General features: G+C 28.0%; 2 protein-coding genes across 2 annotated transcripts; both read right to left on the bottom strand.

Annotated features, from left to right (window-relative positions):
- Positions 1–4,078: 4,078 nt before the first annotated feature.
- On the bottom strand, positions 4,079–6,043 carry LOC121231941 (1-aminocyclopropane-1-carboxylate oxidase 1). The gene is made up of 3 exons (XM_041117088.1): positions 5,884–6,043; positions 5,506–5,729; positions 4,079–4,824 (listed from the first exon to the last, which is right to left on the bottom strand). The coding sequence occupies exons 1-3, from the start codon at positions 5,983–5,985 to the stop codon at positions 4,236–4,238; spliced, it is 915 nt and encodes a 304-aa protein (XP_040973022.1). The 5' UTR covers positions 5,986–6,043; the 3' UTR covers positions 4,079–4,235.
- A 3,758-nt stretch (positions 6,044–9,801) lies between these two features.
- On the bottom strand, positions 9,802–14,047 carry LOC121231940 (protein NDL1). The gene is made up of 11 exons (XM_041117087.1): positions 13,720–14,047; positions 12,339–12,438; positions 12,159–12,256; positions 11,940–12,028; positions 11,727–11,787; positions 11,558–11,644; positions 11,396–11,473; positions 11,233–11,289; positions 11,085–11,140; positions 10,855–10,990; positions 9,802–10,374 (listed from the first exon to the last, which is right to left on the bottom strand). The coding sequence occupies exons 1-11, from the start codon at positions 13,777–13,779 to the stop codon at positions 10,153–10,155; spliced, it is 1,044 nt and encodes a 347-aa protein (XP_040973021.1). The 5' UTR covers positions 13,780–14,047; the 3' UTR covers positions 9,802–10,152.
- Positions 14,048–22,132: the final 8,085 nt, after the last annotated feature.

Genomic DNA, 22,132 nt, shown 5'->3' with positions numbered 1-22,132 from the left:
TCCTCACTTCGTATTGAATTCCAAAATTTATCGTTTTAAAGTTTCAACTCTTCTTATCGAAATTTCTTTATGATTAAATCTTGAGTCCTAAACCTAAATGTTAAACTAAGTCCATCTCCTTCGTTAACTTTAAATTGGGTCGGGCTACTTGTATCAAAAGAGCTTAATCTTGATCATTACTAACATTAACATAATATGATAATACCCAAAAAGAAAGAGCAAAAGAATCAAAGTATAATGTTAGTACGGTACCAACATGATCTTTTGCCGGCAATTATGTGATGTTTCATCTTTTGCAGTTTGCTTTGATCTTTCAGTTTCTTAAAACAGTAAAAAGGCGGTAGAAGTCAAACCTGAATCATGTTCCCAGCAGCTCAGTGAAGTTAAATTTGAGGTTTGAGTTAAAAGGCCAGACCAGAATAGGCCAGGCCATTCTGTTTTGGTAAAGACAACAGTGTCTTCTGTCCCTCTTGACCCTCACAAACTTCAAAATCTCTTCTTTTTAATTTCAATTCAAACTCAAGTTAATTTAAAATGATGATACTAATCAACACCTAAAATGATGTGACTAGAAAACACCCACAAACAAATTTGAATCTAAAATACCTAAAATTCTTAAATTTAAATTCAACTAATTTAAATTAATTCAACTCAAAAAATTAATCGGAATTGTCCAATTAATATACACTACTATATAAAGATTAATTCACTTTATTAAAATAATTATTTTTAAATTTATCCATAGATCGAGTCAAAATGGGTCGTAATTAATTTTTTTTAAAAAAATTAAGGATGGGATCAAGCCCAGCCTAACCAACTAAAATAACTTATATTACTATTTAAAAATATTAAAAATATAAAAATATATTTTTTATATTGATTTTTTTACATAATAATATATTTGAAACTTATTTAATTTAAATTTGGTTCAAACTAAGCGAGGAAATCTAAAATTAAAAAAATCCATATGCAAACCAAACCTCATACATCATATACATAACCTAACTCGTGAATAAGTTTGAGTAAATTTTCTAAGTCTTTTTTAATTCCCCTTTCTAGTGGGCCTGTTGTACTTCCTTTACAAATGAAGTTTGACCCATTGGATGCAAATTTTTAGCAACTCTTACAAAACCCAAGTTTGATTTTCCATTTATTATTTCCTTTTTTCCTCCCAGAATGATTTTTTTTTATAAGGGTATGGGTTGTACAGAAATAAAAAAAAATAGTTTTAACTGAAAATTAAGCATAAATTATTTTCCTGATTAAATTGATTTTTTAAGAAAGTTAGGGTAATTTAATTTTAAGTCACCAAACTTAGCATCAATTTTCATACGAGTCACGAATATTTAATGTAATCAAATTATATCATTGAAGCTTATTATTGACAAAGTAAATCTCTTTGTATAAAAAAAAACAAAACATGTTAAGTCTCTCATATTAATTTCATTGAATAATTTTAATGTAAAAATTACTTCAAAGGCTTAATTGAATGATAAGTCTTCAAACTATACTCTCTCTTTTTTTAAGTATTTCAATAGATTTTTTTAGTTGAACTAAATACTTAAACTATAATTCCGTAATTATTATGAGCCTAATTGTTATCTCCGTTTAAAAAAAAACACACTTCATCTAATCAGATAATGAAAAATGAAGATAACGGTTATAACCCATAATGATTACAGAATTATAATTTAGGTATTTGATTCAACCAAAAAAATTTTTAAGTAACTCAAAAAAAGGGTATAGTTTGAAGGCTTATCATTCAATTGAGCCTTTTTAAAACTATAAAGAAACTTTGAGATATCATGCTGAGTCATGGATAAAAACTTTGTTCAATAGAATTACTTAATGGAGTTGGTGTAAGTTACCTAATTTATTGATAATAAAAGTTTAGTGATGTAGTTTGATGAAATTAAAAATTTGTAATTTATATGAAAATTAATGCTAAATTAAATGACTTATAATGTAAATTACTTAGAAAGTTGATGCTTAGATTTTAAAATATTAAAGTTGGTCCTTGAACTTTACCATTCAAATTAAGTTATGCATGAACAATCTCGCGGATCCTTGAACTTTACTCCTCAAATCTAAATGATCATAAACAGGGGCGTAGCCAGGGGGTTGGCATGGGCCCCGGCCCCCCTAAAATAGAAAATTTCATTTTAGGCCTCTGAAATTTTTAAAAATTTTTAAATTAGTAAATGTAAAATTTTACTTTGCCCCCCCTAAAATTATAAAAATTCAATTTAATCCTTTACAAATTATAAAAATATAAACTATAAAAAATTAAAATTTCATCCGGCCCCCCCTAAAAAAATTTTCTGGCTTCGCCCTTGATCATAAAAAGTCAATAATATGAATACACCAAACCATATTAAAAAAAGATGACTTTAAAAGGGATAAATATCAAAATTATATATGAGCTTGTAGTTCGATACATAACCTTTGATTTGGTACTTGAATTGTGGTTCATACGTATATATAAAATTTTAATTTTGATTCAATTGTACACGTTTAAATAAATGAATACATATATTTATCTTCATATTGGATTAATATAATTGTTTATGTATGTAATATATCAATGTAAAATGGTACTAATTCGATAATGTTGTTATTGGTTTGTGAAAATTAAATCAAATTAAAATTTCATGTATAAAATTACACAAAATCAAAGTTCATATATACTTTTGATATTTATCCCAATTTAGAATGATACAAACTTGAAATAAACAGAATCTGAAAATGACTTAAACTTAAATGTTAAACATGAATAAAAAAAATTAAATGACCCGAACCCTAAATCATATGAACATGGAAATGGCCTAAACTTGTAAACTTGAATTGGTCCGACCTAGTTTGACTTAAACTCAAAGCTAATCAACTTCTCCAATTGACAAATTTTTTCTGATTCTTGCTAATTTCACCTGATCAAAGACGAGTTACGAGTCATACAGGGCCTTCACCCCCTTCCCTTAATATAAAATTTATATTTACCATTCTTTCAAAAAAATAAGTTAATAAAATTACACTTTAATCATTTCAAAAAATATATAATTCAATATTAATCCCTAAAATATAAAATAAAAATTTATAATTTACTCTTTCAAAAATTATAGAACTTTTAAGTTAATAAAAAAAATATTTCTTTTTCTTTTTATTATTTTAAGAAAGTTGATGCCTTGCTTTTTGAATCTTAATTACTTCCTTGAACTTTACTAATCATATCAAGTTATGCATGGCAATAGAGAATTGGGGCATATGCATGAACCAATGTTATGGCCATCCTTCAACTTTACACTTCAAATCTCTTGTCTTAGCATTAAGCAAAAAAGTTCAAACTCGGAGCCCAACACCCATGTTTCATGTCGGATAAATACATCACATGCATGCCGCCAACTTGAGGTTTTTATAGTTAGAATTCAGACTCAAATTGTACTAACATCATATATGATATAGTTGTCCAGGTTGAATCTCTTTGAAAATATGAGCTCATTATAGATTATTTGACACAATCTTTAGAATTATTATCCATATCTCTTCCTCAACCTATAAATAAAAGGATAATGTACTTTAATGTACTTAAACCCATGTCGTCTTACATTAGTAACAATACTCATACCAATCGAACTAAGACTCAATCGACAATATAAATTTAAATTTTATGTATTTTTTTATATTTGTAAATATCTAATTTGGACCGTCTATCATTTTCTAAATTTGTTTTTAAAATATATGTTAATAATCACATTTCTAAGGTAAGGTTTTCTGCTTATATTATTACTAGCGGACGTTTTCGTTAGCTGACATATAATACTTATTAATATTAAAAAATTAAGAGCCCGATGTTTATATTTTGGTGTAATTTTATATGGGAATTATTTATTTAATTTAATTTTTATAAATTATTAATATAATTATCAATATAAAATATATGTTAGAATTAAAATTAAAATTTAATGTGTATGATGCATTAAATTAAAATTTATGTATAGATTTATCTTAATTTTAAGTATAACTTTTTTCTATTGAAAGAGATTTCTCGAATTTAATGTTTTTATCCAGAAATTTAAAGATATTAAGAAAAACTGTTTTCATTAATAATAAAAAAAAAGAGAATACAATTACTAATATTTTTAGATAGGAAACAAAGCAACATAACTCATAAAAACATATAGAAAACTGTATTTTAGAAAAAAAAGCCCACTTTGAGGCCATGCAAATCACTGCTTTTTTCAACCATGGTGACCATTAACCATCGTCATCTTCATCGATTCAAACCTTGGTCCTTTCTCCAAAAACTTAGTAGTCGAATATAGTTTCAAATAATCCCCAAACTGGTAATTTCCCGGGTACAACAATTCCGGTGCCGGCGAAATCACAGCATCACTACCAGGGTTATAAAACGTAGCAATGGAAAGCCTATTCCCTTGTTTCTCAGCCATTACACGATGCAACACACTCTTGTACTTCCCATTGCTAATCACTTCGATTTGGTCGCCGGTGTTGATGAATATGGTGTTGTTTTTCGACGGTGGGATTCTAAACCATTGACCGTCCTTGAGGAATTCGAGGCCAGGGACTTGGTCGTCTTGGAGAAGTAAGATTATGCCACCGGCATCGGTGTGCTCTCGGAGACCACGGACGAGGTCTGGGTTAGGACATTGTGGGTATATAGCCACTTTGGTGCCGATGGAGGGGCCTTTGGTGCCGGAGAATGTTTGCTTTATGTGGTTGTGGTCTAGTCCTAGATTTTCGCATATCAGCTCCGATAGGGTTTCAGCTAGTTTAATCAGTTGTGCTATGTATTCCTCCATTGTTTCACTGTAAAGCCCCAAAACTCGATCAGATCAATTGGAACCCTAACTTTAATTTTGTTGGGTCATTAATTCAACTTGGAACCCAAACTCATTAAAATAGTGTAGAATATGCAGGTTATTTAATTATTTTTTTATGGTCTAAGTTCAGAGTTAGTAGATGTTCCTCCCAATAATATTATTTTTAATATTTAAAATCATATTCTCTCTTAAAAATAGAATATATCTTATCACTATACATAACTTTCATTCATTATATTTTGTTAGTCAACATTAAATTGAAAGGCGCAAGCCTAAAATTAAATTTTAGTATATATGCATGTCCACGATATGAGTAAAAAGATTTTATAACAAATATGCTTTGAATTCAATCTAATTCCAACAACATTAATATTACTTGAATTCAGTTATTTGGACTCAATCTAAGTATCAAATATGAGTATATGTTTGAAACAATATTCGACACTTACACTGAATTACTTGAATTCAGTTACGATATTATTTGAAGCACATACTTCCAAGCACATCCACATATATAAGTTGGTGATAAAATTATATTTTAGCCTTCAAAAATTTATAATATTATATTTCCTTTAAGATAAAAATTTTTATAGTCTCAAAAATAAGTTTCAAACACAGAAACTTTAAAAAACAAGGAAAAATCATAACAAGGATTGAATTGACTCACCATAGTTGCTTAGTTATGTTTGGGATTTGATTGATGTTAGAATTTGGATGGTGGCAAATGAAGAAAGTACTTTCCCAATCCATGTCGGAGATTTTCTCATTCTTGTTCAAACTTTTAGTCATCTCCGATTCATAAAACTTTTCTTTCAAATTCTCATCATAGTAATCATTCACCATCTCTTTCACCTTCTCCATTAACTTCTTATCAACTCCATGGTTATCAACCTGAAAAAAAAAACCCGTTTTAGCACCAGAAATAGAAATTCATATTTGATGGATTGTCAGTGAATAAGATTACAATCCATCATCGAAAATAAAGTTATATAATTATTTTCTAATTCACTAACAAAGAGGAAAAAAGAGAGGGTAATTTGTTAACCTGAAAGAAGCCCCATTTCTCACAAGCTTCATGAAGAGAAGTCATTGTTTTGCTCCTTTTGTCACCATGGAGCTCAGCAAGATCTATCACTGGAATTGCCATATCTAATCCCAATTGCAATAAAAATGGTGAACTTGGAACACTATTTATAGGCCATCAATACATTGCTTGTGTGGACCTAGATTATATAATCTTCAACTCATTTTCCCTTTCTAAAAGAATTTTCAAATCTCATTTTTTTCCACTAATTTTAGGTAAAATTGACATTAGATAGACTAGTTAATTTTAACTCCAACTTAAATATTTGACTTGTTAAACTTCAATTCAAACACAAAATTAAAACCCGTTATGATAATAAATCAGAGCTTTAAAACCCGAATTTATAATGAGAAAAATAATTCATTTTAATCACCCAACTATTTAATTTTTTTTTATCACTTGCTAGCTCACTATAACAATAAAAACACCAAAAATTTCAAGATAATTGAGTGTCAAAAAATTATAACTAAATAATTAAATAACTATTATATAATTTTTTTATATGAAAAAAGTTTAATTAAATAAATATTAATATAACTTACCCAATTTAAGATCATCCAAATCCGAAATTAAGTCGAGAAATACTATTTTGGGTTGATTGAAAAGAGGAAGATTAATTAAGTCCAAGTTCAATTCATTAAACAACATGGGAGTCAGTGTAAATTTAATTAAATTACAATCAATACATGCAATGCTGTGTTTGTGAAGGGAATCATGATTTTCTTTCATTTTCTTAAGAAACAAAAAGGGCAAAAGAAAAAGAGTTTTTCCTGATTGGGTTTCTAAGATACTCACTGACTCAGAATAATTATTTCATTATTATATTTCAATTTGTTGGAAATGTAAACTGCCCAATCGCCAGTTTCTTGCATTCAACAAAACCAGGGGTGGGAACTTTCATTGGTTTCAAACAAATATACCCCCTTAATTCGAGAGACAGATTTTTATATACTACAGATTTTTATAATGATGAAGTTAATTATGTATCATGAATAGTGTTTAAGGTTTAAATTTCATTATGATTTTCGATTAAGTCTGAATTTTATTAAAAAAACATAAATTTAAATATATTATTTTTTTATTTAAGAATAATCTCAAATCCCGAATATAACTATAAAATATTTTTTTTCCCTGAAAACAACCTAAGAGAAACGGGGGGAACAAAAATCAAGGAAGGAATTTTAACAATGGGCGCTTTCTGAGTTTTTATTTTCTTTTTCTGACAGAATTTCATCATTTTGCATTTGTCTTTACGTGATTTACGGGCATTAGTGGATTATGAGGCTATTCGTTGATTATTTCAAGAGTTTGTTGCAGTGCCAAAATTATTATAAACCCACCATTCTTATGATATGGTTCATAATCATAGTTAACATTGGGAATTTAATGGGCAGTTACAGAAATTATTATATACACAAGATAATATCTGAATTTAGAATATATTAATTAATTTATTTATTATAAAAAGAATTTAAATAAATAAATAGTTAGTCATTAAATCTACCATTCATTGTTGTACTCTAATATAGTCAATGTAATTTTCACATTTTAAAATTTAAGTTAAATTGGTAACATTATTAATTTTTGTTAAATTATTTAATAAAATAATTTTAAAAGTACTAACAGTTGAACATAAATTTTGAAATATGATAAATAGAGGGACTATATTCATATAAATAAAAGTACATGTACTAAATTTAAAAATTATGAAGAGTTTAAAATAATATAAAATTATAACACATGTATATATAAAGGTTTATAAAGTGTGTAACAATCTTTATAACACTTATAAATAATATAATATAAATTTTTTCCTTAATTTTAGATGCTTATTTTTTGGGTAAACTTCATCGCAAGTCACCCTAAAATAACACTATTTTTTTTGTCACTCTAAATTTTTTTAACAATTTAGTTACTCTAATTAAAATAATTACTCGAATTAGTTACTACTATTAAAAATTCTATTAATCCACTAACCGATTGCACGAAATCTTTTTTTTTATCTTAATTTTCTACCCAAAAAACTCAATTTATTTCATTACTTTTCAAAACAATAAAAAGAAAACCCAAACAAAATTCCCAAAATTAAAGAGAATTTAAAAATCTAACTTTAATCTTCTCAAAAAAAAAATTCTAACTTTAATCATTTTAATCAAATCACTGGCATTTCATTTTATTTTTCAATCTCATCAACTGCCTATATATTGCCAACAACCATGATAATTTTTTCATAATTATCTTATTTATGAAATAACTATTTTGCCATTAACTTTCTCTACAATTTCATTCTTGAGTCGTGACATTTTCTTTGTATATTTACAGTACTAATCTTTCTTCTTCTTCTTTTTCTTTTCTTTTTTTTTTGCTGCTACCTTTCCATCTTCCATTGTGTAGAAAATTCTAAAATTTCTCCCTTTTTCTTCATTTTAGTCTATTTATTCCATCATCCAATCAAATTTCACCATATTTCAACTTTATTTCTATAAATTTTCACAAACTTTCCACCTAACCAGATATGGGATTTCAATCCCATCATTGAAATCCCATCATTTTGTCTCTAAAAATAAATTAAGTATAGAAAAATAACATTTAGACCATAAAATAGGAAAATTACATTTTAGTCCCTCTGCTTTTCCACTTTATTCAAGTTAGTTCCTATCTCAATTTTCAATTTCAACATTTCAATATATCTCAATGTCACATTCATAAAAAATTAATTCTTAAATTACAAACTTCAATGGTTAATACTCTTAAAATTATTCTCTTAAATTTAAGTTTATTAAATTATTTTTTTTATAAACTATTAAGTGATGGTTTTTTTTTAATTTCAAAATATTATACTAATAAATTTAATAGAAGAATTTTAATTATATTGACAATTGAACTTGATTTTTAAATTTTAAAAGAATTACATTCTTGAAAATAAAAATAAAAGGACTAAATTCTAAATATATAAAAAATTTTAAAACTTATACATGAAAACATTTTTAATTGCAATAAACATCTTAAACTATAACCCTTATTTTTAATTGGTTCCTAAATTGTAAAACATTTTTAATTATATCTCTAAACTATTAATGTTATATCAATTAGGTCCTTTCATTATTAAAACAATTAAATAACACGCCAAATCTTATGTAGCTAAATTTAAAACAATTTTTTTTTAAAAATAATGTTTTTGTATAACTTTTAAAAGTAAAAAAAATAAAACAAAAAATAGAAAGAAGAAAAAAAGAATGAACGATAAAGCTTTTGTAAACATCAACTAACGTTTCATTTGGCTTCAAAAAACATAGATCGCTTTCGTTTTCTTGGAAAATGAAAATTGTTGACAAGAATGTATTTGGTTGAAAATTTTAAAAATGATTTTTAAAAAATAAAAATATATAAAAATTAGAAAACAATAAAAAATGTTTTCATCATTTTCACTAAAAATACTTTGCAGAATTGAAAATGATGAAAATAATAGTTTGTAACTTTAAATGAATTGCACTATTTTAAACTCATATAAATATAAAAATATTCTCTCTTTTTTTCCTATAGTTATTCAAATATTAAATTTATTTATCAAATGTGTTTTTCAATTTTGAAAAAATAAAATTATTTTCTACAAATGAAAATAAAAATATTTTCAAAAACCAAACGATATTCATTTTAAAATTATTTGACATTCATTAAATAATTAAATTGATAATTTTAGTAATAAACAAACCTAATCGATATAATTTTGTAATTAAAATAATTTAAAGTTTAAAAATAAATTTAAGTTAGATTTTTTGATCCAATACTATAAAAAAATTTCATATACCAAAAATGAAGAAGAAATAGAGTAAAATATGGCAAACAATCAAAATATATATTATATATATATTATATATATATGTAATTATTGGTTGCTCATCATTCATCATAAATAAAAATCCCAAATCTCCTTAGAATTTACATACAAAGTTCAATTGACTCCTCTTTATGACTGACTACAAAAGAATGATTCCATGTTTTTTACCCATTATTATATAATAATTTTAATAATAACAATAATAATCCCTATATTCTTGCTTCTTTATCTACATCATCCTCTCCACCACCTCCCACTTACCCAAACTGTGTTTCTTCTATCCTTACACATGATTTTCCTTTTTCCAAAAGACAAAAATGAACCGAAAAAAAAAAGTAAAATCTTAAAAACAAAAGGAATTTTTCCATCGTTTTTTTTAGTCCCCCAACTTGTCAAACTTCGAGTGAAACTCGGGTTTTTATCGGTTTTAGCTTCAAACCCATGCTTTCTGGTGAGAGTAGCTCCGGTGAGATGCAAGACGGACTTAACGGGCTCCTTGGACTGTCACTTAAAGGACAAGGCCTATACAAACCGTACCGCATGAAGAAGTATTCCATCGGTATTAGCATCGCATGTGGCTGTTCTTCAGTCACCATTGATCCACAAGCCTGGACCTGCAAGTAAGCATTTGCATTATTATGCCCTGAAATCCCGAAAGGCCAAATCCTGGTAAAAGTACCATTGAAGTCCTTGTAGTAGTTAAATTGCATTTTGTCCCTATGTTAGATCAAAGAGCATTTCATCTATTTGTATTAATAAAAACTGGTGCGGCTAACGAAATAACTAGACAATGACACGTAACATGCCATGTGTATCTTATGTTGACGTATAAGGACCAATTTTTAATAGTAAAAATGAATGAATTTTTTAACAAAAGGACCAATTTGCTCTTTGATCTAATCTATAAGGACTAATTTACTCATATTTTGAATAGATAGGGCAAAATGCTATACAACTCCTAGTACAGGGGCCTTCATAGTACTTTTACCACCAAATCCCTATCTCTAACGGATTTTTTTGATACTAAAACCATTTTGCATCATTCGACAATGTAGTAACGAACTAAAACACTATAATACATAGTTTGTACTTACCTCGACTAAGGCACTAAATCTTCTATCCAACTTGGATGTCAAATAGAGGGCCTCGGAATGAAAAGGTGAGCTATCCCCAACGAATATTAAGGTACGGCATCTTAGTCTTTTCAACCCACTGGTAAGATCAGGTCTTCTGCAAATCGGGGATACAAAGTTTTCATGTAATAAAGCCGAATAACATGCAAAAAGTGACAATAGGAAAGAAGTCATGTTATTTTGTATCGTACCTATTAATGGCTTGAAGAAATCGCATCACGTTTGACCCGTATCTCTCATCCAGTAACTGAGAAAACAAACATGCCGTAGAAATAGAGTGAATCCAAAGAAAAAAAAGGAATCAAAAGCAAAATGAAAAAGAAATGCAAAAGCACTTACTCTTCGGCATGCTTGAACAATATCTGATTCAGGAACTTCTGCATTACCACGAACTTCCTGTTACAATTTACAGAAATCTCGTCATTCAGTGTACTTGAGAAGTTAGAATATAACAAAAAAGAAACTTAAAACGATAGTCTACTAGGAAGGAAAGCTTGGATACCTTACTAAAGTATCGTTGAAGCAAAATTTCTTTAAGCAGTCCACACATTCCGTAAAAATATAACAAGTTTGACATCACCTAGAGATTATAATCATTTTAGTTAATACGATATAAACGTATAACAAAGGATGTTAATTATAACCGACAATGTTAGTAACGAACCTTGTTATAAAACCATTCAGTCCAAGAAGGTGCTTTGCAAAGCGGGGATACAAGTATCAAACCAAGAACACGTTCTCTGTATTTTATCTGCAATGCAAAAATCTTTGTCAATGAACCCTCATCAAAAGATTTAAATATAATACTCAAAAGAATTCATACAGAAACCTACAGCAAATAGAGTAAGAATGTAAGCACCCGCCGTTACTCCCATGCACATCACTGCACCTAGCCTGAACAGATTCTCAAGTATTAAACCCCTTTTCGACTAAAACATTAACACCAACCAAATCTGATAGCTCTCTACTAAGATACTACCATAAGTGAGATGGCAGCATCGAGTAAAAAAAAAGGGTTGTATTTAGAAAACCAAAAAAAAGATTACCTGAAAAAGTTGAGAACCTCGAGGATCTGATCGGCCAAGTCATCAGCAGAATACGAAGAAGTGCTTGGACAAATTTGAGCAGCTCCCAACTGCAAGAACTCTTGTGAAAGTGCCAGAAAGGAGACTATGTGAATAATGAAATCTAATAATTGATTTCCTTGCAAGGAGATATAATAGTGTGTAAAAGGCAAATATGAATATGACAACAAATTTACAGACCTCATGTCCGGGAGGACTAATATGATAAATGCAGAAGTTGTGCAGCAGCAAAGAGGCCGCTTCTGGACAAAAGAACAATCCTTGGAAACAAGAAATATCTGAAAAATATACGAACCATACAATGCAATTGTTAGACAGCAGAATTGGAGATAAACACCGACCAAGCAGAATTATACTTACAATTCAACGCCAAATCCGGATATGTAATTAGTGCAGGCTTGTCTTGATCCCCATAAACTATAACAGACACAGAACCACAGCGCGTGCGTACATGATGTTCCTGATGTAAGATTGAATATAAATCCACATAAGAGATAGAGTTAAGAATTCCAATCAATAATAGAATAGATGCATTCGAAACTTTCGAGTACCATAATGTTTTTCTAAGTCGGTAGTTTATTTTTTTGAGGTTTCAGTTATATAAGACAAATCATTAGTTTCATGTGACCCTAAAAAAAGGAAGAAACAGAAAAGAAACACTTCAATTATATCTAAAAATAAAAATTATTCATCAAAAAAGCACATCCCATGTGCACTCTCATCCCTTTCATCAAACTACAACTTAAACATAACTTTGTAAAAGAATTTTTAAAAAGAAAGAAAAGACAGATGAATCAAATGAGTGGTTCTTGATATTAATCATTGCAATTCTTCAAAAAAGGAGACAATAGTCTAAAAGGAAAGCATGGGATGCTGGAATCTCTCAAATATTAAAAGAAGACATTGACATTAGGTTGATGTAAGGAAAAAAAAGTAAATTTACAGCTAGGCAATTTTAATATATATATAGTGAAACAATGAAAAAGGTATCTTCAAATGAACTGCATAACACAAGTTGAATAATCCCATATGAATCAATAGTTAAAAGAATCCATTATCCAACCTATTTTGTCATCATAAGCAACTAAGAAGGAAAGAATCTTTAACCAATTAAAAAAAAAGTAAAGTAAAAATTTATACATAAAACTGCAAATGAATTACTAAAGTTAAGAAAACAAGAATTTTGATACAAAAGAGGATAACCCCATTACCATAACAAATGTAAAAAAGACAAAGAAGGTTGTGATTTGTGAAGAAACCAAAAAAAAATGATTGCTCTATATATATATAACAAGAGCAGATATGGAAACTGCCCCAGCTTACCCAATGTGTAAAATACAAACAAATTTGACCAAATAATGAAGATTTAGTGAAACCCCATTTCGTTAAATCCTTGGTATTGTGGAAAATTTCAAATCAAGTTCAAATTAACCCAAAATTACCTCCCATTTGAAGAAAAAATGGGGGAAGGGAGGGGAATGGAATCTTTACTCCTTTTCCCTTAAAACCCAATTCAACAAATGAAAATATGTAATAAAAAATAAAAAAAAAGATGACCAAATAAGGAAAACATAGATCTAGTAAAAACCCATTTCGTTAAATTCTCAATATTACCTAATGAAATTCAATTCAACCCAAAATTCCACCATTTTCAATATTTCAAAAAATCTTTTAAAAACCCCAAAAAAATTCAACAATGCAAAATGGGAAATGGGTAAAAAAAAAGAAGAAGGGTAAGAACCTTTCCACCGAGATAGATCTTTTCAGCATCAAGAGGAATGGAATCGTTTGATTCAACCATGGCTGTGGCTCTTTCTCTGTTATGTTCAAACAAAGAAAGAACAAAAGAAAAAAACTTCTTTTTCTTCAAACAATAACAGCTTTTTTTTTCTTTTCTTTCCTTTTTCTCAAGAGAAATATAAAGCCTTATTGCTTCGATTTAATGGCTTATAAATCAAGCGATTCTTCTTCTTCTTCTTTTGAATTATTTTTTATAGCCATTGATGAAGGCTCCACCGACGCTTTAACTGAACCAAACGGATTTACTTCTTTTAACCTTACTTCTGGTTAAAATCTTAACCCTTGGTTAAGTTTATATCAACCGCAACAGCAACTAATAAACGACACCGTTTCAACAAAACGAAAGGTTCTATATAACTAAACATGGATTCGTTTGTTGGTGATTAGCTTTTGGTATTTTCTATTTGTGTTAATTTATGTTTTGGTCTTTTATTTATACTTAAATTTAAGATTTAATCTCTATATTTTAATTTGAAACGGTTAATCTCGGTATTTTAATTTCAAACAGTTAATCGATTATACTAAATTCATGAAAATAAAAGTAGATTGACTAGATTTTAAAAATTCGAAAAGTGTAATAATTAGAAGCATAATTGCTATACCCTTATTCGGTGCGACATGTGACACTACGAGAAGACACCTAAAAGACACTCGCTCTCCACTTACCTCTTGGCCTACAACACTTGGCATATTCTCCATCTAAGTGCTTAGACTGTCCTCTACTAGTGACCAGCTACCGAGGCATTTGTTTTTAGCGGGAATACACTCATATTTAATGAGGGAACCACTGAGCATAACAATTTTATACTACTTCAATTAATGGAATGTTAAAACAATACCATGCATGAGGACCACCCATGTACAGTGGTCTTGCCTCCTAGCTAATTGCACAATTATCATGTCTCGAATTTGTCGATAATATGGCCTCATTGAGCACAAGACATTCCCTATAAACACCCTATAAAGCGATGAACGAGGGATCGATCCTTTAGCCTTTCAACAACCTTAAGCACTCCCTAGCACTCAACCTCCTTTGCTACCTTATCCTCCTCACTTACCTCATTCCTTCGGCTATTTAGGTGAATCGATCTTCCTTGCACCACCACCTTCTCCTTACTGTTTCCTCTCTTTTTAGCACTTATATCAACAATAATTTAACCAAATTTCTATATTAAAATGAGTATTTGTAAGAAAAGTTCAGTAATTTAACCCAAATAATTAATAGTGGTAACTATTTAGACTAAATGACAATATTAGAAATGCAAAGAGATCAAATTATGTCAAATTGAAATACATAAATTAAATCTCAATGTTAATAATAACAAAAGGACCAAAACCAAAATTTAACCATTCTTTTTTGGGAGGAATATTTAGAGAAAAAATGGGGTTAATGATTATCATTTGTTTTTTAACTAAAATGAAATGATTGGCGCTGCAGAAACGTGTACATGTTTCATTGGCTGCTTTTTTAGTGGGTCCATAGTATTTTCACATGTGATAAAAGAGATATTGGCGCCGTATTTGAAATATGTACCTCTGTCATTGGATGCTTTTTTTCGGTGGGTCCATTTTTAATTTTTTATTTTTTATTTTCATATACATAAATTGGCCTTAGAAGTTACAGTTTCTTTTTTTATTTTTATTTTGCTTTGCCGTTCATCTAACTCAAAATTGATTTATTTAAATTAATGTGTCTTTATCAATGATAATTAGATCCATAATTTAATTATTATTTACTGTAATTATAATTACACATTTTGTACAATTATTTTTGTATTTAAAATTATAAGGTTTTTAAAAGTTATAAATTTTTTCTATGACACAATTCAAATGTTATTGTCACTAAATCGAGAGATTGTTGGCAGCTTCAAATACACTTTTAAATACAATTATAAGTGTAATAAAATATACATTTGAGAAATTATCACTTGAATTAACTGTAATAGAGCGTGGTCCAAAACTGATAATTGGAATGTATCTAGATAACGTTCTCAGAGTGAATTTTAGTGGTAGGAAAGGGCATTGCCCCCAAAAAAATAAAAAATTGAGATTTCAACCCCTCATAAAATATTAAATTTATAATTTTATATATGATAAAATTATAATTTGGGCCCCAAAATAGAAATAAAATTATTTTAGCTCTTTCAAAAATAGTGAAATTATAAATTCCTAAATTATAAAATTATATTTTGATATCTCAAAAATTTATAATTCAATTTCGCTTCCCCTAAAAAAATTATATTAAGTTTCCTAATTAAATATTTTACTATAAATTTGGAACATCGTTTAATTTTATTGATTTGATTCTCATTTTTTTTCTTTTTGGAACATAATTCTCACTTTTTATTTTATTTTATGGAAATTCTCCAAAATGAATTATATGTTAGGTTTACAACAATTTTCTCATTATAAGAGTATACTATTATAGGTTTATAACAATCGTCTCTCTATAACAAACAAAATATTGACAAACAAATGGAGTTTTTATAGAGAGGATGTAGATAAATACATAGATAATATATCACATATATTTTACTTATATTCATTAGAAAAATTCAACACCCTTGATTGACTTGGTGGGTAATAGTTGTTCACACGTAGAACTCATCCAAGTTTGAACTTTTGGAGGAGTAATGGTAGGCCTTTATATAGACAATTTCTTCTGTGTAATGTGAGTATGTGATGTAAGTATGCTTCTACCATGGGTGCATGTATACTATAATTGATCATAGGTTGGGTCACTTACCTAGACTCGAAGACTCACTCGAAAATTGGGTGGGTTTAAGCAAAAATATAGGCTCAAAAAAAGGTTTGGACAAATAAAAAAGACCCGTTTTCCAAACAGATCGAGCTTTAGTAAGATTTTTTGGTCTGGGTCAAATTTGCCTAAATAATTTTTTCCACTGTTTGCTGTCATTTTGATGTTGTTTTGCTACTATTTTGTTAATGTTGTTTGGATATTGGATAACTCTTGTTTTACTATTACTTTTGCTATTATTTTAGAAGCATTTGTTTGTTAAGTTGCAACTATCATAATGTTATTTAAGTATAAAAGATTTTTTTAATATTTTTATATAAAAATTAATACGAGTGGGCCAAGCCTAACTTGAATTTAGCATTTTTTATCTGAACTGGGTTTGAAAAAAATTTTAAGTCTATTTTTTAAATCATATCCAAGCCTAGAATTTTATAACGACAACCTGATTTAACCATGATCAGGTCTAGTGCATACTAACCCGTTTAATTATACAAATATGTGATAATATTCTAAATTTGTTTATATTTTTTATTTAATTAACGATAACACTTTTTTGAATAAATAATATAAATAGAGAACCAACATAATAATTGCCAGTTCTGAAAATAAACAAATTACAAATGTCTACAAAAGATTTTGTTCATCATAATTTTTATTAATGAAATTTGGGGTCCACCACTTTTGTTGTTTTAAATAATATTTCATCACATTTTTTTATAACCACAATATAAAATGTTGATTTATAAAAATTAAAAAAAAATTGTCACATTTCAACATTTTATTATCAAATTGGTCCAAATTTAAGTTCTTCTTTTTTTATATATTTTTCAAATCAAAATTTACTATATGCCCAATCTTTAATTTTTTTTTCCTTTTTAAAAAAAAATTAAACATTTATGTTGTTTACTTTTTAATTAACTTACGTAATAAAAATAAGTGCTTCATATTACCATTTATATACAAAATAATCATACAAAATAATGTGGGAATATAAAGCTTTTGACAGAATTGATATAGCCTATTCAATTGTGAAATTATTAAAATTTATTATATTGTAAGGATATTTATGTTTTTTTATATTTTGATAAACCTAAAAATATATATAATAAGAATTATAAAATTTAAACCCAAATCATCATGATCTTTATGTTCTCAACTTTACTATTTTAATCATTTTTTTATTTTCATATCAATTTTTTATAATTTATGCCATAATCTATGTAACGTCCCCTAACCCTATACCGTCACGGGAACAAGGTTACGAGACATTACCAGTCAATACAGTCCAATTCCGGTCATTAATTAAAATAAATATTCACACACATCCTAGTTTTAAGATGTAGTCCCTTTAATGGGCTCTTGCGATCCAATATGAACAGTAAATTCAATTCGGAACTAATTTAGAATCACTACAAATTTTTAGTAAATTTCAAAATTCATACTATATACCGTTGCCAACCATAATTTACTTATTTCATCAATACTTTTACAACCTAAATGACTCTCATTAAACATCCTGGGTACATGCCATTATCAATACTCAACATACTTTACCTTAATGAATTCGGGATCGTCCTAGAATACTGATTCAACGTACTATCTTTACTTAACCTGAGCACGGAAACAAACCGTACGCTGAGTATGGTATACTCAGTGGTATTTCTATAATCTGAACAATTAATAATATAACAAATACTTAAGATCATAATAACAATTACAATTATTCAATTATTTATTCATAGATAAATTTCAACTACTTACCATATAAATTTTATACAAATCATATAATAAAACACAATAACATAATTGTTCAATTCTTAACTAAATCCATTATTATTTACTCCATTCTTTCACTTACTACTCGGTATAGCTTTCCTTAATTTACTCACAATTCAATATCATTAAATTATATTCAACTATACACTTATCAATCATATTCCATTTTAATTCATTTCAATAACTGTCAATTTTATTTATATCATATCAACTTACTATCCCTGATAGCTTTCAGTATATACATACGATTCATATATCTCAAATCACATTTCAATTCATCAAGTGTCATCATATATCATCAATTCGAACTTCAATCATTTCATGAACCTTTGGTTCATATTTTCAATTTCATATCTAAAATTTCAATTCTCAATTCAATTTCTCGTTTCATTTCAATAGCTTGATCAATCAAATTTATTCAATTTATCTTTCACTTATTTACCCCTATTAATAAACCCGGACTTTGACGGATACACGAATTCCAACCCAAACACACCAGTACGGCACATTGTGCCTAAAACGGTACATAGTACCTGATCAGTATACGACAAATAAAGTGTCTAAAACGACACACGATGTGCCTGATACAACACACGAGGTGCCTGAAATACGACACATAAAGTGCCTGATCGATAAAGCCGGCAAATCTCGTACACTTCCAGATCCTATGGCATGCCAATTATATCCGACTCAGCCCGACTAGTTAATAGGGTATTTCATTCACTTTCTCAATTTAATAGTTCTTTCATCAATATCTCATTCCGATAATTACACATATTTACCCATTTTCACAATTCATACAATTTCATTCAATTCAACAAATATATTTCAATTATGCACATTAATTCATAATTCAATACAATTCAATTCACTTTTCAATACCAAATATTCAAATATCACAATCTCATATATTTATATCAATTTCCTCATATTTCCAATCAATATATTTTTCAATATAACATTCATTCAATATTCAAATTTCTACATAAGTCATATATATATTATATAATTCAATCAATATAATTTCAATCAAAATAATTTCAATCAATATAAATTCAATAAATTCATCGCATACTAAAATCAATCTATTTCAATTGTAAAACATCATAATTCAATCACTAACAATTGCCATATGTATATAAATATAATAAATAATGACTAAGTTCGGATTATAGAAATACAAACCGAAATTTTCGAGCTAACTCCAGTTGACTTTGTCTTGTCCTTTCTTAGCCGAGATTTCCGGTGCCACATTGACTACGAAATTAATACAATTCATAATCATTAATACATTACTAATTCATATATTGAGTTACAGAATTCTAAATTAAGATCCGCTAATTTTTCCTGAAACTAGACTCACAAATCTTCTAACAATAAAATTTCCAGAATTTTTTATTTAGCCATTAAGTACAGTTTATTCTTTAAATTCACCCCTATTCTGCTGTCTGACAGTTTCGTCCTTTCTTCATTGAAAATTAATTATCTCACAGTGCAGAACTCAGATAATATTCCCGTTGATTTCTCCTGAAAATAGACTCATTAGGAATTATAAACATATAACTTTAAACCTCTAATTATTTTTATTCAATTTTTTGTGATTTTCCAAAGTCAGAACAGGGAAACCCGAATTCATTCTGACCTTATCTCACAAAATTCATTATATCTCATAATTTACAACTCAATTGCTTATACCGTTTCTTCTATAAGAAACTAGACTCAATAAGCTTTAATTCCATATTTTATTCATTCTCTAATTCAATTTCTACAATTTTTGGTGATTTTTCAAACTTAGACTACTGCTGCTGTCCAAAATAGTCTTAAGTACAAAATATTGATTTACTTTAATTTCAATTTAATCCTAACTAAATTCACTTACTTTTCTATCTTAATTCATACTTTATTTCTACTCAATTTTTTAACCAAAATTAGACATAATTATCTATTTTTCATCATAAAACCATAATTTCAAAATTCTTACAATTTAGTCCTTAAAGCATAAAACTTATGAATCACTTTACAATTCAATCCTTATATCATTTCTAACTTGAATTTCTATCAATTTAGCCCTTAATTCATCATTTTATTTAACATGGACAATATCTAGAAATCTAATAACTTTTAAAATATCAACTTAATTTCATCAAAACTTTGTTCTAAAACTTCTAACATCAAAATTAAGTAAAAAGGGCTTGATTGACTTACCTATTAAAGCTTAAAGCTTCAAACCCTGAATTTTCTCTTCTCTCCCTTTCTTTCTTTCTTTTTCCCCCTCTCTGTTTCGTTTCATTCTGTTTCTATTTCCTTTCATTTGCTTCTTTAGTTTATATAATATAATATAATATAATATAATATAATATAATTAAAACATAAAATATCTTTATTATATAATAATATAATAATATAATAATATACTAAACATAAAAAAAAATCTTAGATTTTCTTCACGATAAACCGCCTCAATTTATACTTTTTGTATAATTACCCTTTTAGTCCTTTTTATTTTCTTTTATTCTATAATTCAACTTTTATCCCTTATTCAATTTAGTCTTTTTTCTTAATTACTCTTAATTAAATTAAATTCACTTAATTAAACTCTAATTAACCACTCATTTTACTTCGTAAATATTTATTAAAAATATTTACGAATCCGTTTTTCAGAAACGGAGACCTAAAAATACACTTTTTCGGTAACGGTAAAATTCGGATCGTTACAATCTAATATAAATTTATGGAAATTATATTTATTTATTTAAAATATATTTTCTCAAAAACAAAAGGAAGTATTTCAAAATTGACTTATTGGAAAACGCCAACTGGAAAGGTCAAGCAGACAGCAAAGTCGTCCTTATTTTATTTTTCACATGGGTGGCTTAGGGAAGGGAATTACCATTTATGGGTCAAATATAAAATTATTTGGCAATTCCATCAATTACCATGAGTAAATGCCCACATTACATTACCATTTTCTTCATTAATTTTGACAATTTTATTTACTTATTTATTGATGCTTAAATCCACACCTGATATATATACTACACATTACATTACTATTCAATTTATTTTAAGGAATAATAGATTTTTTTCCGAATCGATTTGAAATTTTGAAAATTTATAATTAATAGAAATAATTAAAAAAATTAAACTCATAACAAAAAAAAACTATCTAAACTGTCTTAATCAATTAAGTTGATTTAGTCGATTTTTTTAGTTTTAACTGAAGATTACTCATTGTGTTTATTATTAAAAGAAGTATTTTTCATTAAGTTATTATTAAGAAAAGAATTGAAGTCAATCTCATTATTGTTCATTGTGGAAGGGGATTACCAACGTTTAGGATGAGGTTGGTAGAGGTATAATATGAAATGTTGGTAATGTTCGGGCTGATGTTGGACCCTCGCAAAGTATTTTCGTTTAATAATTTAATTATAGATTTTGATTATATATGCTATTTTTTACACAATATTTAGAAATACTCATAGCTCCTCCCAACCTATCAAGAGGAGGATAATGTGCTTCAGCTCACTCGAACCCACGTCCTTCTATATTGACAATAATACTCAATCAACACTCATAAAGTATCATTAATAAGCCAGAATTTATCACAAGCAATGCGCCTGGCCAATGAGGAGGCCTTGATTTGCTGGAAACGACCGGAAGCAGGATGGCTCAGGATCAATACCAATGGAGCGAGAAGGGGGTGTTATTAATGGTTGGTACTTGGGTCATGGATTTTGCTAAGTACCTGTTGGGAGCTTGTGAGGGACTCAAACAAGCATGGTAGTCAGGAGCGAGCCAAGTTGTTGAAATGGACAGACAG

Source organism: Gossypium hirsutum, chromosome A07 (assembly GCF_007990345.1).
Source record: "Gossypium hirsutum isolate 1008001.06 chromosome A07, Gossypium_hirsutum_v2.1, whole genome shotgun sequence".
NCBI lineage: Eukaryota > Viridiplantae > Streptophyta > Magnoliopsida > Malvales > Malvaceae > Gossypium > Gossypium hirsutum.
The sequence above is the reverse complement of the archived record's forward strand: the minus strand, read 5'-3'. Positions and strand labels throughout refer to the sequence as shown.